The 16,530-nt window shown below is 43.6% G+C and overlaps 2 protein-coding genes across 3 annotated transcripts in view; one reads left to right on the top strand and one right to left on the bottom strand.

The window, feature by feature from the left end:
• The window catches only part of LOC132451379 (uncharacterized), a 291,272-nt gene extending 275,307 nt beyond the window's left edge, over positions 1-15,965 (bottom strand). The window contains 3 exon segments of the mRNA XM_060043831.1: positions 12,236-12,514; positions 13,409-13,675; positions 15,724-15,965. Of these exon segments, the coding sequence (XP_059899814.1) occupies positions 12,236-12,514; positions 13,409-13,675; positions 15,724-15,778 (601 nt within the window). The 5' untranslated portion in view covers positions 15,779-15,965.
• Positions 1-16,530, top strand: part of LOC132451407 (major histocompatibility complex class I-related gene protein-like) — a 79,242-nt gene that overhangs the window by 16,718 nt on the left and 45,994 nt on the right. The window lies entirely within an intron of this gene.

The raw sequence follows: 16,530 nt of genomic DNA on the forward strand, positions 1-16,530 counted from the left end.
CTATGTGCAGCCATCGGGTCAAACCCCATGCGTTGAAGAAAGAAGCACAAGGGTATCCTTTTGCGTCAGAAGCTGAAGCCAAAGTCACTGACCGTTCGTCAAAAATCAACGGGCTCGGAGTGAGAATGTGTTGGTTTCATCTCATGAATCATTGAAAATTATTCTAAAAGTTTGTAGTTAACATGAAAAAATGTCTAACTCCAAAATAAAAATACAATTAAATTCACAGATAAAGTAACAAGACATATAGTTAATGGAGGTAAGGGCTACTAATATTCTTAAATGCCCCGCGTACTGAAATACTTACGGGAAGTAGTATTTCTCAATCTGTGCTCATCATGAAAGTAATAATCTAGTGCCATACGATTTAAAACGCCCCTTCAGTGGACTGTACCATTTCTCTGCCTTCAGCATCTTTTGACTTTTGTTTACTTGACATCACTCGACTATTGCTCCATTACAAAACTCCGGCGGCACTGGCAGCGATGAAGGTTATGTGTGTTTGTCGCTACCAATAGAGCTGCGAGGAGAGCTACGGTATCAAGGTGACGGTTCCTAATGAGTTGTGAAAAAATGCAAGTCAACTAGTTTTGTAGCCCATGAACAAACAAATTAGATTGAGTCACTTGATGTTTGTCATTTCTTTCCTCCGTGGTATTAGCCTACTGTCCTACTTTTAGTCCAAAATAATATATTGCCTTATAGTTATTAGATTTAGTGATATAATGTACGTCCTTTATTTCAGTTAGGGGAGTAGGCAAATGGATTTCAAAGCCAGGAGGAGGGGCATTATGTCAATGCATAACATAGCGTTTATGTTCTGCAATCGTCTCTGTTATATAGCCTTGATCGCCACTGTGGGTGTACGTTCGAAGTAGGCCCATGATGTATAGATATTGTAACGTCAGTGGGGTTGGTTCAGTGTTCCCTCGTTGTCAGTCACGTCAGTTAGCCTGCTGCCCGCATTCAGCGCACCGCTGCCCCAACCTGCAGGTCAAGTGAATGAGCAATCGAGAAAAATCCTCCCATTATACTTTCTTGATTAAGTTGGTGTTGTTTGTTGTTTCCCCAAGATATCTGTTAGCATGTGTTTCTTTCTTCAGAATTAGCTACCTGGCATAGGCATTTCATTCAATTTCAGAAGAATGTAGGTCACACACCGTAAGTGTGTAATGATGAAGGTATGAATATAGAGGCAGGGCTTTCTAATGACGCCATCGCCCCCCCCAATGGGAATGCTGACCCCGCCCCCCCCCCGAAGCTGGGGGGGTAATTGGAACACTGTTTGGGAGCATGGTGAAACTTTATTCTGGGTTTAAATGATGAATATCTAAATGTGAGAGGTCAGACATCAGATATAAACTTACCTCCTGTCTGGTTAAAGCACTTCTTCAGATACAAAATAGTGGCCTTGATGCTCTGCTGGGCACCCAGAGCCCTTTCAGTTATCATCTCCAGTTCACCTGGATGATCTCTGTAGAACTGTTCCGTCCAGGCCTGTTTCAGCACTATTCCCTGGGTGTTGCTGTCATAGTACCCAATCTGAACTCCATCCACCATCCCAACAGCTACAAACTCTGGGAAGGTTGGGAGTCCAGACGACCCCGTGATGAAATACTGCAGAGAGTGAAGCACTGTAGACAGACAGACAGACAGGTTAATACGGTACATCACTGTAGACAGACAGACAGGTTAATACGGTACATCACTGTAGACAGACAGACAGACAGGTTAATACGGTACATCACTGTAGATCGCTGGCTGTCCAGACCTTCAACTACAACACAACCTGCTGCCTTTTAATCATTACTGCTGACATGAATATTAAACTATTATTGAAATAGCTATTAAAATGTTGTCATATTTATAAGCATATTGGTGAATTTCTGTATTCGATGACGGCATATTAACTATCTTCACATTGCTATCATTGGAATGATGATAATTAATAATATAATTATTATATAATTATATTTCATAATAATATATTGATAGCAATGATAATAATTAAATTAGTGTGTGTCTGCGTGTGTATACGCGTGTGTGCGCGTGAGTGATGATTCTCCAAGAACGTTGACTAGTTAATAATAAGATATCACTGAGTGTTAATATAATCCTTAGGATTCAAAGTAGACTTAAAGTCAGTGGCAGTTTTAACATAGAGGCATGCGGCCGCTTGGCCACATACAGCAGAGATGCAGAGATGAGGCAAGACAAGTCTAAACGTGATAATAAAATAAAGGGTTAGGAAAAGGGTTAGGAAATAGAGTTACCCAAGCGGCTCAAATAAAAGAAAAATGAAAAAAGACGCCGGAAAGTATTTGGCAACGCTGCCAAAGATGACACACTTTCTTATGGCTACTGTTGGGGACACAGACAGGAACAACAACGTCCAAAGCGTTGAACACGCCGCTACAGCAGCAGCAGCAGCTAGCTGTGAATTGGTGAAGACCTGTGAGAAGACGTCAATAAGTAGGACTGTTAGAAGCGTGTGATGTGGAGAACAATCTATCTTTTCCCGCTCATAGACTCTCTCTCTCTCCCTCTCTCTGTCTCTCTCTCTCGTACAAAGGCTTGTTTGTAGAATGTTTGAAATGTCAATCTCAATTGCAATGCCAATTGCAACCTCACTCACACATACAAAGTCAATTACTCATCATGGCAATATTTGCTAAGCATATGACTGTTTGTGATGTTTCGCTAAATATATCACTGTTTGTGGCGGTTCACCCTAACTACTTCTCTTGCTGGTTATATTGATATTGATTTGATCTTAATAATAAACAGTGCTGGTTTGTCTGGCATTTTGGCAAAGACAGGTGTTATCTGAAACCTTATTCTCTTTCTAGTTCCATCGTGACTATTAGTTTGTGGACTGCTATACTTTGTGCGTTCTCCACTTTCCATCTTTATTTTGGAGTAAAAAAGTGTACATATCTTTGGCCTGGGCCCCCAAACAGCTGCAGTCATGTAGAACATTTTCCGTCAATTTCCTCAGAACATATTAAACCACACTGAGAAACAGCCAACAATACAAAAAACAGTGGTAAAAATCAAAGTATCCAACCCAACAAGATGACTCATTGACGAGAAATGAAGGAAGAAAATAACCCTGTCTATTAGAGAAGCACACAACAGTACAAACGTGATATATATATTTTTTCTCTGTTCTGTTTTAAAGATCGAATGAGGTGGGCCCCATACATATCTTCGCCTTGGGCCCCCAATTTGCTAAATCCGCCACTGCTTAACGTACACGGATTCCCTCCTAACTGTAGTTTAATGTTTGGTTCTGATAATAGATTGTACATTTGGGAACAACATCATCAAACCAGTGCACTGGTTTCGTTCTCACAGTTCGAATCCAGAATAAATGTTCTTACATTAGTTTAAATACTCACAGTAAAAGCTGAATCATGTTGTGGATTAATTTAACTCATTAGAGAGGATACTCAAATGCTTTTCAACCAAATTAGGGAATCTAAGCATCGTCTCTTCAGGGACCATGAACCAAACATTTTGGAAGGATAGTTTTGAAAAGTAAAAACTTTACTCAGTCTTACCTGAGGACACACCGTGACCAAAGACCAAAAGCAGCAGCCCTATCAGCGCCTTCATATCGATGTATTCAGAAGAACAGCTCGAGGAGATTATCCGCAGAGACGTGACTCCGAGTCCAGCATCAGACGCACTGACCAGGAAACATGCGGACAAGAGGAGAACTTCAAAGTGAAACTAACTCTTACCCACACACACACACACACACACACACACACACACACACACACACACACACACACACACACACACACACACACACACACACACACACACACACACACACACACACACACACACACACACACACACACACACAGAAATTAGTATTTGTTTTCTAATACTTCTGCTGTTAATAAGGTTAGACGAATCGCTAGTGGTTTTTTCTTATGACACGGTGTGACTACTCATGTGGTACTTCAGTGTGACCTGTAGGGGGGAGTATAACATCAAATAATGAACCATCACGCATCCAGTCTCGGGACCCATTAATAAATCCCAGAAGTCATTTATCAAGGAGAACTACTCCACGGTCGATGCATTGGAAAAGTGGCGGACTCAGGGGGGGGGGGGGCAGGGGGGGCGACCCCCCCCCCCCTCGTGGCTCAATGGTTGAAAAAGCGCGCTAAAGTGCACTTCAAGAGTGTCGAAAACGAGAGGAAATGCCTTATTGGAAATGCCCATTTCACGTGCAAAACATGATTAGGTGCCCTCTAGGGTGCTCCTTCATACAATAAGTTATGATGATGTGCCCTCTAGAACAAGAAAATTCAATGACGTGCCTTAATGAGTGCCCTTATAGTACCCTTCTGCCCGTCTGGTGCCCTTTTAGTGCCCCCTTTAGTACCCTGATAGTGCCCTTCTGCCCGTCTGGTGCCCTTCTAGTGCCCTGATAGTCCCCTTCTGCCCGTCTGGTCCTTCTAGTGCCCTGATAGTGCCCTTCTGCCCGTCGGGTCCTTCAAGTGCCCTTCTAGTGCCCTTCTAGTACCCTGATAGTGCCCTTCTGCCCGTCTGGTCCTTCTAGTGCCCTTCCAGTGCCTTTCTAGTGCCCTTCTAGTGCCCTGATAGTGCCCTTCTGCCCGTCTGGTCCTTCTAGTGCCCTTCTAGTGCCCTTCCAGTGCCCTTCTAGTGCCCTGATAGTGCCCTTCTGCCCGTCTGGTGCCCTTCTAGTGCCCTTCTGCCCGTCTGGTGCCCCCATGGTTGAAAAAGTGTGCTAAAGTGCCCTCTATGGTGGTGAAAATGAGAGAAAGTGCCTTATTGGCTGCCCTTTACACGTGAACGAAAATTAATGAGTGCCCTAGGTTGCCCCTGATGATGATGATGTGCCCTCTGGAGCAAGAATATGGCAAACCGAAAAAAACATGTTGTGGTTAGCTATTGAGGTGCAGACGTTCCTCTCTTTGGTAGCTGACGAACGGGGAATGCGGGGCGTTGCTTTCATGTGGCGTCGCCATGACAAACGGCTACATCGAGTGGTACTTAAATCTCCACTGGATAACGAAGCAAAAAGCGGATAAAGAGTATGTCAGAACCCATAGTGGAAAAGCGCAATTAGATGCCAAGTTAGAAAAACTTAATATTTTCAGTTTGCATAATCCGTTTAAAATGTATATAAATATTTGAGCGTTCAAGATCATTCAAGTGTAGGTCGTTTCGTGCAAGAGAGACGATAATGGTCAGCTATCAGCTCAACATGAAGGAAAACTTCCTTAAATGTTTCCGTAGCTGGCTGTCAGCGGTCAAAGACTGTATGGTAGCGGCACATTGAATTTTCTCCAGTCAAATTTTTACTTAAATGTTAGTAAAGATGAAAGCAGTAAGGCATCCTCCTTTCTTTGGCTAAAATGTGAAAGTGCACAATGATGTGAACAACTCATTTTGGTGTTTATAAAGTCGCTAGAATAAGGGGAAACAGTGTCTTTGAAGCACATTTTTTCCTGGGGGAGGACCCCCAGACCCCCGTTTCAATTATGAGCCCAACTATTCTTTTAAGTGCTACATGGAGATGTAACAAGTGGCCCCAATAGGACCTTCAAGGCAGCGCTTGCTAAGGTTAGGGGATAGGACCTTCCAGGCAGCGCTGCCTTTAAGGCTCCGTTGGGGGAACAAAACACCATCAAGTTAGAAAAGCCACTGTGTCCGCTGGTGGGGCCCCATGTTGTCCAGAATGTGCCCTTTTTTATTTTTTCGCCCCTGCCCTTCAAACAGTCTGAGTCCGCCACTGCATTGGAATGTATGTCGAACTATATGCCGTGTATCCATCTACTTATTTCAAGGAAGATACTCTTCAGCAGAGAGAATTAGCAAAACAGATGAATGGGTGAGAGTAAATGGGTGAGAGTGTGAATGGATGAGAGGTTGGATGGCGGAGGATGTGAATAGGTGATTGTGTGAATAGGTGATTGTGTGAATAGGTGAGCGTGTGAATAGGTGATTGTGTGAATAGGTGATTGTGTGAATAGGTGAGCGTGTGAATAGGTGAGCGTGTGAATAGGTGAGCGTGTGAATAGGTGAGCGTGTGAATAGGTGAGCGTGTGAATAGGTGAGTGTGTGAATAGGTGAGCGTGTTAATAGGTGAGCGTGTGAGAGGGTGAAGGCGCGCCCCCTGACCGGCGGCCTCGTTGTAGTGCACGCTGACGCGGTCCAGCTGCAGGTCACTAAACATGGTATCACAATACCACGTTTAGCAGTATAATGTTCAGCTATACATAATCCACAATGCCGACACTCTGTCATCATTCAAAACGGCCCTCAAAACACACCTCATCACCATCACACCACCCTTGCTCTTTTAAAACTTTCTGTTTTGTGTGGTCCACAGAGTGGACATTGGCACACACAGCACTGTCAAATGCTCATCAAGTCAAATGTATTCATTAAGCTCATGTTTATAAAGCGCACCGTCTCTGTATGCTCAAAATGTGGTTATGTTTTTGTTATGCCTCCTCTGTGCTCCAGAAGCTCTTCCTTCCACTGGACGCTTGCAGACTCAACGCAGGAACAGCTGTTCATGGACACACTGTACCAAGAAGCCATTGTGGTTTGAATGCTGAATGCTCTGTGGAATAGACCAACATATACACAGAGAAACACTACTTTAACAGAATGACGAATGCTCTGTGGAATAGACCAACATATACACTGAGAAACACTACTTTAACAGAATGACGAATGCTCTGTGGAATAGACCAACATATACACTGAGAAACACTACTTTAACAGAATGTGTCTACACAATGAGGGAGAGAGAGAGAGAGAAAGAGAGAGGGGAGAGAGAGAGAGAGAGGGGTTATAAAATATTTACAACTCAGGTTTTCCCCCCCGCAATGCTAAAATAAAAGTTGACAGTGGCAAGTGTTTTGTTAAAAAAGCGGTGTTGTTACATAAATTATGTCACACCTTAATTATACTTACACAAAAGATGAAAAGCCTGTTCTATTGTTAGACCATAATATTGTCAAATCAAGGCAAGTTTTGATGGGATTTCTATGCTGCAACAAGGCAGTTTACAAACGAAGGTGTTGTACTGTGCTGCTCCAAAACATTGCCTAATAATGTGCCGAAGATGTTTACGTATTGTTTTTTTGTGTACCAAGTGCCCCGCGATGTTAACTGCATCACTGTTGTGTTGGTCAATAAACCAAATGAAAAAAATATGCGAGTTGCATCAAATTAAGTTCTGTGGAACCTTTTGACAAACTAGAATTATGATTCAATTATATGTATAAACAACTTAGTAAAAAATGATGTGGATGAGAACCTTATGTTTTAATCAATTTAACTTAATTGCATTATTTTATTGCTACAAATAAGATGCATGTTGAAAGGACAAATTTAAAATATGTAGCCTGCAACTATATTCTTTAAATCCAGCTTACATAATCGACAAACGTTACATTGTAGCTTTTAACTCAGCTAATACAATGTTGTGGATCCTGTTGACAAAAGACATTGAATTGAGGTCAATGTTTCCTTTGGCCCAGGGGGTCCGGTTCTGTTCCAGTGCTGTTGAGGGAGACCTGCTGCCCCCCCTCCCTCCACTCCTAAGACGTCTCCCTCAGGGGTTGAAGGTCAGGGCCCGGATTCACAAAGCATTCTTAAGAAGAAAAAAGTTCTTAAGTAGCACTTTTTTCTTAACCATGTTCTTAAGACACCATTTAAGAAGATTTGATATTCTTGAATATTTTATGTTTTTTCTTAACTTTTTTCTCAACTTTCTTCTTAATTTTTTTCCTAAGTTCCTACGTTTTTTTCCTAAGAAAGTATTTAAGAACAAATGAGATTCTTGAAGACAAAGTTCTTGAATTTCTTCTCAAGTTTCTTCACAACTTTAAGAGAAGCCCTCTCCATTCTTAAACCAGCTGCAGTGAAAAGGTAAGTCTTGATATGTATTTACTTTGTATGACATTTTTATATATTTATTTAGTATTTAGTAGTCCTAGACAATGTATTTGTAATTTATGTAGGTCAGAGTATTTTTTATATATATTTTTTTAATGTAGCCTAGCTTATTTTGGCAGTTGACATAGTTTAAATGGACACTTCAGTCTGTGTGACATGTGTGCCTGTTGATTTCACTACAATGTACTCTTAGTAAATCATGGAGACCATTATTGATGCGTGTTTCTACTTAATTTACATTTACATTTAGGGCATTTAGCAGACGCTTTTATCCAAAGCGACTTAAATCGGTTAATAAATCACTATGAACATATGTTTTTAAGTAGGCCAAGTTACTGAAACCATGTCCTTACTATTATTACTTTTAGATGGAAGTTCTTTGGGTGGCAGCTAGGGAGAGAATCCACTAGCCCTCCAGACCATGTCTTAATTAGACAGTATAGGCTCTCTAGGCCAGCCATTCTTTTTCTAGCTGATAGCTTATCAATTGATCTGAAAAGAGAAACAGGGCGATCAACACCACTTCCAGTGGTGTTGCAGATTATGGCTGCCCTGAGGTTCTATGCCTCTGGGTCTTTTCAAACGGTGGTGGGGGGCACACTGGGTGGAAGCCAGTCCTCCGTTAGCAGAGTGGTCAGAGATGTTTCAAATGCACTCTGCAGAAGAGTAGGCAGTTTAAAGAGTTTCCTACAACAGATGCAGAATGTATTACAGCCAAACAACAGTTCTTCAATATAGTCGGATTTCCAAATGTGCTGGGGGCAGTTGATGGGACACATATTGCAATCAAAGATAATGTTATTTATTTTAATTTTTTTGCAAATCTGTTTATTCTGTTTATGAACGTATCAGCTTGAATCAAAAAACATTTCACGTGGTGCTTGAAGTGTTACCTTAAAGGGGTAGTTCGGAATTTTGGACATAGGGCCTGATTCCCAAGTGAGCATTGGTATTCTATATCACTGGAGATAGTCCTTCTAGTTGCAGAGTTCGCTCGTGCTAGGCTAGCGCACGGCAACGGGCAATGCTAGCCTGCTATTAAAAACAGTCTTACCCACTCCACAGTACACCCGAGGTAAATCAATTATAACGCCAGACTATAGATTTAAATGTCTGTGTTGATAGAATAATGTTAGAAATAAAACTAACCTTGCATCGCATGAATCATCGAGGGACTACTTTCTCAGCAGAAGCGGAATTTTACTATGCGCTGGTTAGGTTTGTAACCGAATCACGACAGAAGAACGTAAACAGAGAAGCGTGGGACAGAAGCGCAATTGAACGACTAGGCAACATGATGGTTCAGTGTGCTTTTAGAAATTGTAGAAATAAACGGTACAGATGGGCACCACAAAGTTTCCACCAATTTCCAGTGCGAGATCCAGAAAGGACTCAACTGTGGCTTGTTGCTGCTGGCTTGGTCATCAAAACAACGCGGCTCGTACACGTACGGTTCGTTGGATACAACAAATTCCTCATAATCGTCTTCAAAAGCAGATGCATCGCTAACTCCTCAAAACGTGGACATATCTTGTTAATTGAATACGGTTATAGAATTCCTTCGTTCACTGTACTCTGCGTTTGTAGCAATGACAGCGGCAGGTAACCTAGGTATCAGTCCGCCGCTGCCGTAGCCTACGTACAGGAATATAAACACTGCTGCTGAGACCCCGCAATTCCCTCAAAATGCAATGCAATGCAAGGTTGGTTTTATTTCTAACATTATTCTATAAACAGACATTTAGATTTATAGTCTGTCGTTATAATTGATTTACCTCGGGTGTACTGTGGAGTGGGTAAGACTGTTTTTAGTAGCAGGCTAGCATTGCCCGTTGACGTGCGCTAGCCTAGCACGAGCGAACTCTGCAACTAGAAGGACTGTATGAAATGTGTTGAAAACTGTCTCCAGTGATGTAGAATACCAATGCTCACTTGGGAATCAGGCCCTATGTCTAAAATTCCGAACTACCCCTTTAAGTATGAATTATTCCATACATTTTAATTCCATAGGCACCAAATGATGAGGAGGAGGCCTTTGTAAATAGGAAAAATGTCCACTGGATAAACACACAGGTCATATGTGATGCAACGCTGCGAGTGAGGTGAGAACTACACATGAATTCTACTTTAGGTTAAAACAAAAAACACACTGTATTGCCCTAACCAATGTCCTCTATGACAGGAGACAGTGGCTATGCCTTAAGGCCATGGTTGATGACACCCATCCTTCACCCTGCAACAGAGCCAGATGAGCGCTACAGCCGGGCACAACGAAGAACACGTAGTGTTGTGGAGAGGTGCATCGGGGTAGTGAAGTCAAGGTTTAGGTGTATCGACCGTTCTGGTGGAGTGCTCCAGTACACTCCTGAGAGGGCATGTACAATTATTACCTGTGCTTTTATCCTCCACGACATCTGCATTATGTACCGCTTGCCAATCCCTGACCTCCCAGATGATGATGACCCCGAGGGAGATGTCCCAGTCCCTGCCCCATGTAACAATGGCATGCAAGTGAGACAAGACCTCATAAGGAGGAGATTCATGTGAAGAAAAAACACAATAAACCACACATGAAAACCTCTGAGTGATTGCTGTTTTATTCTAGGTTCAACGTTTTTTTTTTAATCAGACTTGGCTTGGGCAAGGCGAAGCTTCTCCCTCTCGACGAGCAGCTTTTCCCTCTCCACCTGCAGGAGTTGCTCCTGAGTACGCCTCAGCATTCTAACTTCCTCCAAAAGCTGACGCTGAAGGGAGACCACGTCCACTGTGCTGCGTCTGGATGTGGCAGCTGTATGAAAGGTTTCTGAGATTAGCTGTGATAATGTCCATAACCAATAAATAGATAAATCTACACTAAACACTGACAACAGCACGACTCGTACGGCTATGAAGAGGTAATGCAGCTACAATAAAAACTGGGAAACTTTCATTTCCTGGGTGAAACCAGTGCAAGGTGAATCTGGTAACGTTTTATGTGAAGTTTGAAGAGTCATTTTTCCGTTTCAAACGGAGGAGATGAATACGACGTGAAACGACACAGACAATGCGAGACTCATAAAAAAAAAGTAGGTTTTCTCATGTGAGAGAACTTGGGAAGTATATCTTATAAATAGGATATATTTGTTAGTTGTTCTTTTGCAGGCTGTTACTTGCTACTGAATCAACCAGATGGCAAAGCATAGTAATGTTATAAGCAAAGGGGCATAATAGATTTTGTTTTATTTTTATAAATGTTCTTTTAGACTACCTCGATGCATTGGTATCCCACATTGTCCCACACAAACGTAGTCTTTGACCCACATCTGGTGAATTGGGATCTGGTCACCCTACCTGAATGGGCCCAATCTTATTTTGAATTTTGACCGTGGCACAAATGCAGACAGAAATCGGCTTTAGGAACCGTTGAGTTTGTTGAAACCGAGTTCTGGCTAATTTGGATGGAAACACAGCTTTTCATTATTAACACAGCGTCAGTGTAACTATTCCTCTAGAATCTGTTCTGGAGCTCAGGGTCACTCAGGGACTGATCTGAGCCTAGCCCTATTCATAGAACTCATTTACCCACAATCCACCATGTTCTCCTGAATTGAGCTACTCCTGAGAGCTGTGTGTTTACCCAGTAGCTTCAGCAGTGTCCAGGTACACCTGGCAGTGGTTGTGATGAGGTCAGGTGGAGGTGGTGAGACATGTGTTCCCCCCCTCCATCCCCTCCAACACCAGTCTTACCCCCGTTGGTCCTGATGAGGGCGGGGTCCAGGGGGGTGGAGATGTCCTCGATGCCTTTCAGCTGGACCACACACTCGTACCTCCCCCAGTCCTCCTGTGGGACGGCCGTGAGGTTGAGGTCCACGCTGACCTGGAAGGTCCCGTCGTGGTTGGGGAGGACCTCCCCGGGGTCCACCTGCTCATGGAGCTCCAGGCCGTCTCTCCTCCAGAACACCACCACCCTGTCAGGGTAGAAGCCTGTAGCATGGCACACCACTGGGGAGGAGGGGCTCCTCTGGAGCAGAGACACCCGCGGACGCTCTGGAGAGAGAAGAGAGAAGAGAGAAGAGAGGAGAGAGGAGAGAGAGAGAGAGAGAGAGATTATTTCATAATGTAAACACGTGTTCTTGTCATGTAATATATATATATAATATATATTCTATATTTGATATTCTTCCAAAAAGCTCTGACCTGCGTCCCCTGCGGGGGGGGGGGGGGGGGGGGGGGGAGAGAGAGAACAGTGACTCAGAGACAAGAGTCTGTCAACGCCCAGCAGGTCATGTGACTCTACCTGTTCTCTGCAGAGTGCTCTTCCCATAGGCCAGGTACCTCTTCAGCCAATCAACACACTCCTTGGTGAGGTAGTTCTTCCTGTGTTGATTCAGAGCTCTATCCTGATCCCATCTCAGTTTGGTGGTGACAGCCTGACGTACTGGAGCGACCCAGGTCAGGGTCTTCAGGTCGAACGCTATGAAGTCCTCTCCATCATAACCAAACTGGTGATAACCATCAGTAGAATCATCCTCATCATCCCACTCACAACCACACATGAACTGAAACATGTGGGCACCTGAGAGAGAGAGAGAGAGAGAGAGAGAGAGAGAGAGAGAGAGAGAGAGAGAGAGAGAGAGAGAGAGAGAGAGAGAGAGAGAGAGAGAGAGAGAGAGAGAGAGAGAGAGAGAGAGAGAGAGAGAGAGAGAGAGAGAGAGAGAGAGAGAGAGAGATTAGATGTAATTTATGTAATTTTTTCATTAACATTAAATACACACGGCGCCACAACACAAACCAAATGAGCATTACTATAAGATAACTCATTATGATAAATAAATGAAACCACAGAGAATAAGAGCAGCCAGAGTCTTTGGACGGATGTGCCTCTGCCTCAGGTGACCCGCGGGCCGTTTGACACGGAGCCTCTTCAGAACACACCCCTACACTACCACCATTTTTTTTCGACATTTTGCCGTTGTTGACGGCGATGAGGCGATGAGACGACCGTGGCTGTGGGGTCAAGGGGCCGCGGGGCCCAGCTACCACTAGTGGCCCTCTTCTCTCTTGGCTCATGATAGGCCTCTGATCTTTGTAAGCCCCAAACTAAACATCACATTGTCTGGGGCCTTCGCCGATTGGGGGGGGGGGGGCTATCATGGGCCTATCATTAGTGCAGCTCATGATAGACCCCCGATCGGCGAAGGCCCTGGGGCTTCAGCCCAGGCAAGACCGGGCATTAAGGCGGCCTTCAACAGGCGGGGTGGTGTGTGTGTGTGTGTGTGTGTGTGTGTGTGTGTGTGTGTGTGTGTGTGTGTGTGTGTGTGTGTGTGTGTGTGTGTGTGTGTGTGTGTGTGTGTGTGTGTGTGTGTGTGTGTGTGTGTGTGTGTGTGTGTAGGAGTATGGTGGATCTTTATCCTGGGGTTGAATGATGGATATCTCCATGTGAGAGGTCAGACAGTAGATATAAACTTACCTCCTGTCTGGTTAAAGCGCTGCTTGGCAATCCCAATGTTGGCTTTGAAGACCTGCTGGGTACCCTGAGCCGTTCCAGTGTTCCTCTCCAGGTAGTTGGGGTCATCTCTGATGACCTGCTCCATCCAGTCCTCTTTGGGGACTACTCTCTGGGTGTTGCTGTCATAGTAGTTAATCTGAACTCCATCCACCATCCCAACAACAACAAACTCTGGGAAGGCTGTGAGTCCAGACGACCCCGTGAGGAAATACTGCAGAGAGTGAAGCACTGTAGACAGACAGACAGACAGGTTAATACGGTACATCACTGCAGACAGACAGACAGACAGGTTAATACGGAACATCACTGTAGACAGACAGACAGACAGACAGGTTAATACGGTACATCACTGTAGACAGACAGACAGACAGGTTAATACGGTACATCACTGTAGACAGACAGACAGACAGGTTAATACGGTGCATCACTGTAGACAGACAGACAGACAGGTTAATACGGTACATCACTGTAGACAGACAGACAGACAGGTTAATACGGTACATCACTGTAGACAGAGAGACAGGTTAATACGGTACATCACTGTAGACAGACAGACAGACAGGTTAATACGGTACATCACTGTAGACAGACAGACAGACAGGTTAATACGGTACATCACTGTAGACAGACAGACAGACAGGTTGATACGGTACATCACTGTAGACAGACAGACAGACAGGTTAATACGGTACATCACTGTAGACAGACAGACAGACAGGTTAATACGGTACATCACTGTAGACAGACAGACAGACAGGTTAATACGGTACATCACTGTAGACAGACAGACAGACAGACAGACAGGTTAATACGGTACATCACTGTAGACAGACAGACAGACAGGTTAATACGGTACATCACTGTAGACAGACAGACAGACAGGTTAATACGGTACATCACTGTAGACAGACAGACAGACAGGTTAATACGGTACATCACTGCAGACAGACAGACAGACAGGTTAATACGGTACATCACTGTAGACAGACAGACAGACAGACAGACAGGTTAATACGGTACATCACTGTAGACAGACAGACAGACAGGTTAATACGGTACATCACTGTAGACAGACAGACAGGTTAATACGGTACATCACTGCAGACAGACAGACAGACAGGTAAATACGGTACATCACTGTAGACAGACAGACAGGCAGGTTAATACGGTACATCACTGTAGACAGACAGACAGACAGGTTTATACGGTACATCACTGTAGACAGACAGACAGACAGGTTAATACAGTACATCACTATAGACAGACAGACAGACAGGTTAATACGGTACATCACTACAGACAGACAGACGGGTTAATACGGTACATCACTGTAGACAGACAGACAGACTGACAGGTTAATACGGTACATCACTGTAGACAGACAGACAGACTGACAGGTAGCTGTACATCACTATAGACATACAGACAGGTTACGACAGACAGGTTAATACTGTTCATCCCTCGAGACAGAAAGGCCCATGGCCCCTCCCCCTGCTCTATGGCTCCCCCTGTCCAATGGCTCCGCCCCCTGTCCCATGGCTCCGCCCCTGGCCGTCCAGGTAATGTAGGAACCTTCAGTTTGATCTTATTGACATCCAAACATCTCACTGTAGCCTACAGCGCTGGCTGTCCAGACCTTCAACTACAACACAACCTGCTGCCTCTCAATCATTCATGCTGACATGAATAATAAACTATTATTTGGATAACTATTTCAATGTTTACGATTGGTAAACATACCAAGTATATTGTTGAATTTCCTTCTTTGATTACTACCTTCACATTGCCATCATTGGAATGATAATAATTAATAATAGAATCATATAATTTAATATTTCATAAAAATATATTGATAGCAATGATAATAATTGTAGTGTGTCTGCAATATGTGAGCGTGTGTGTGATGATTCCCCAAGAACGTTGAAAATGTATTAATACGATAACTCTGCGTGTTAATATAATACTTAGGGTTGGAAGTAGACTTAAAGTTCACATCGGATTCCTTCCTAACTGAAGTTTAATATTTGGTTCTGATAATAGACCATCGAACCAGTGCGCTGGTTTCGTTGTCACAGTTTAACCCTAAATAAGTGTTCTTATATTAGTTTAAATATTCACAGTAAAAGATGAATCATGTTGTGGATTAATTGAACTCATTTGAGAGGATAATAAAATGCTTTTCAACAAAAGTAGGGAATCTAAGCGTTGTCTCTTCAGGGACCATAATCAAACCTTTTGGTAAGATCGTTTTGAAAAGTAAAAGTCTTCAGTCTTACCTGAGGACACACCGTGACCAAAGACCAACAGCAGCAGCCCCGTTAGCGCCTTCATATCGATGTATTCAGAAGAACAGCTCAATGAGATTATCCACAGAGACGTTACTCCGACTCGAGCATCAGACGCACTGACCAGGAAACCTGCGAACAAGAGACGGATCACGAGGGAGAGGCCGGACTGGACCAATAGGAATTCAATTCGGCTCTGAAGTGAAACTCAAACACACACGTAGGAGGAGGCCCTGCTGGAGCTCCGCAAGAAACACCGTCTCCTTCATAAGAGTACACGTAAGAGGAAGAAATGTAAAATGCTAAGCTAATAAGTCAACTCTGGACCTTTTTTATTTTTTTCATAAAATGTGGAAGTAATGAATTAAAGCGCTCTCATTTTATTTTAAAGTAGACTAATTGCTATGTTGGTTTTTTAGGTCCAGAGTAATTTACCATTTGTCATTGCTGTGTTTCCAGGGTGGGGTAAGGGAATGGAAGTGTGTGCTATGTGTATGGATGTGAACGTGTGGAGGAGGGGGTGACGCGGCGGATGCTGAGGTAACGTGAGAAATAAAGAGGCTATGGGCATTGGTAAACCTTATTTCAATTTAAATGCTTTGAGAAGCTGGTCATGAAACACAATAAAGCCTCCATACCGCCATCATTAGATCCTAATCGGTTTGCTTACCGGAAGAACAAGTCAACAGAGGATGCCATTGTCATTGTGTTACACACTCTACTAGAACATCTTGAGCACAGGAACACGTATGGGAGACTCCTTTTTGTTGACTTTAGTTCAGCCTTCAACACTTGGCT

The sequence above is a fragment of the Gadus macrocephalus genome, chromosome 22, assembly GCF_031168955.1.
Source record: "Gadus macrocephalus chromosome 22, ASM3116895v1".
In the NCBI taxonomy this organism is placed as follows: Eukaryota; Metazoa; Chordata; class Actinopteri; order Gadiformes; family Gadidae; genus Gadus; species Gadus macrocephalus.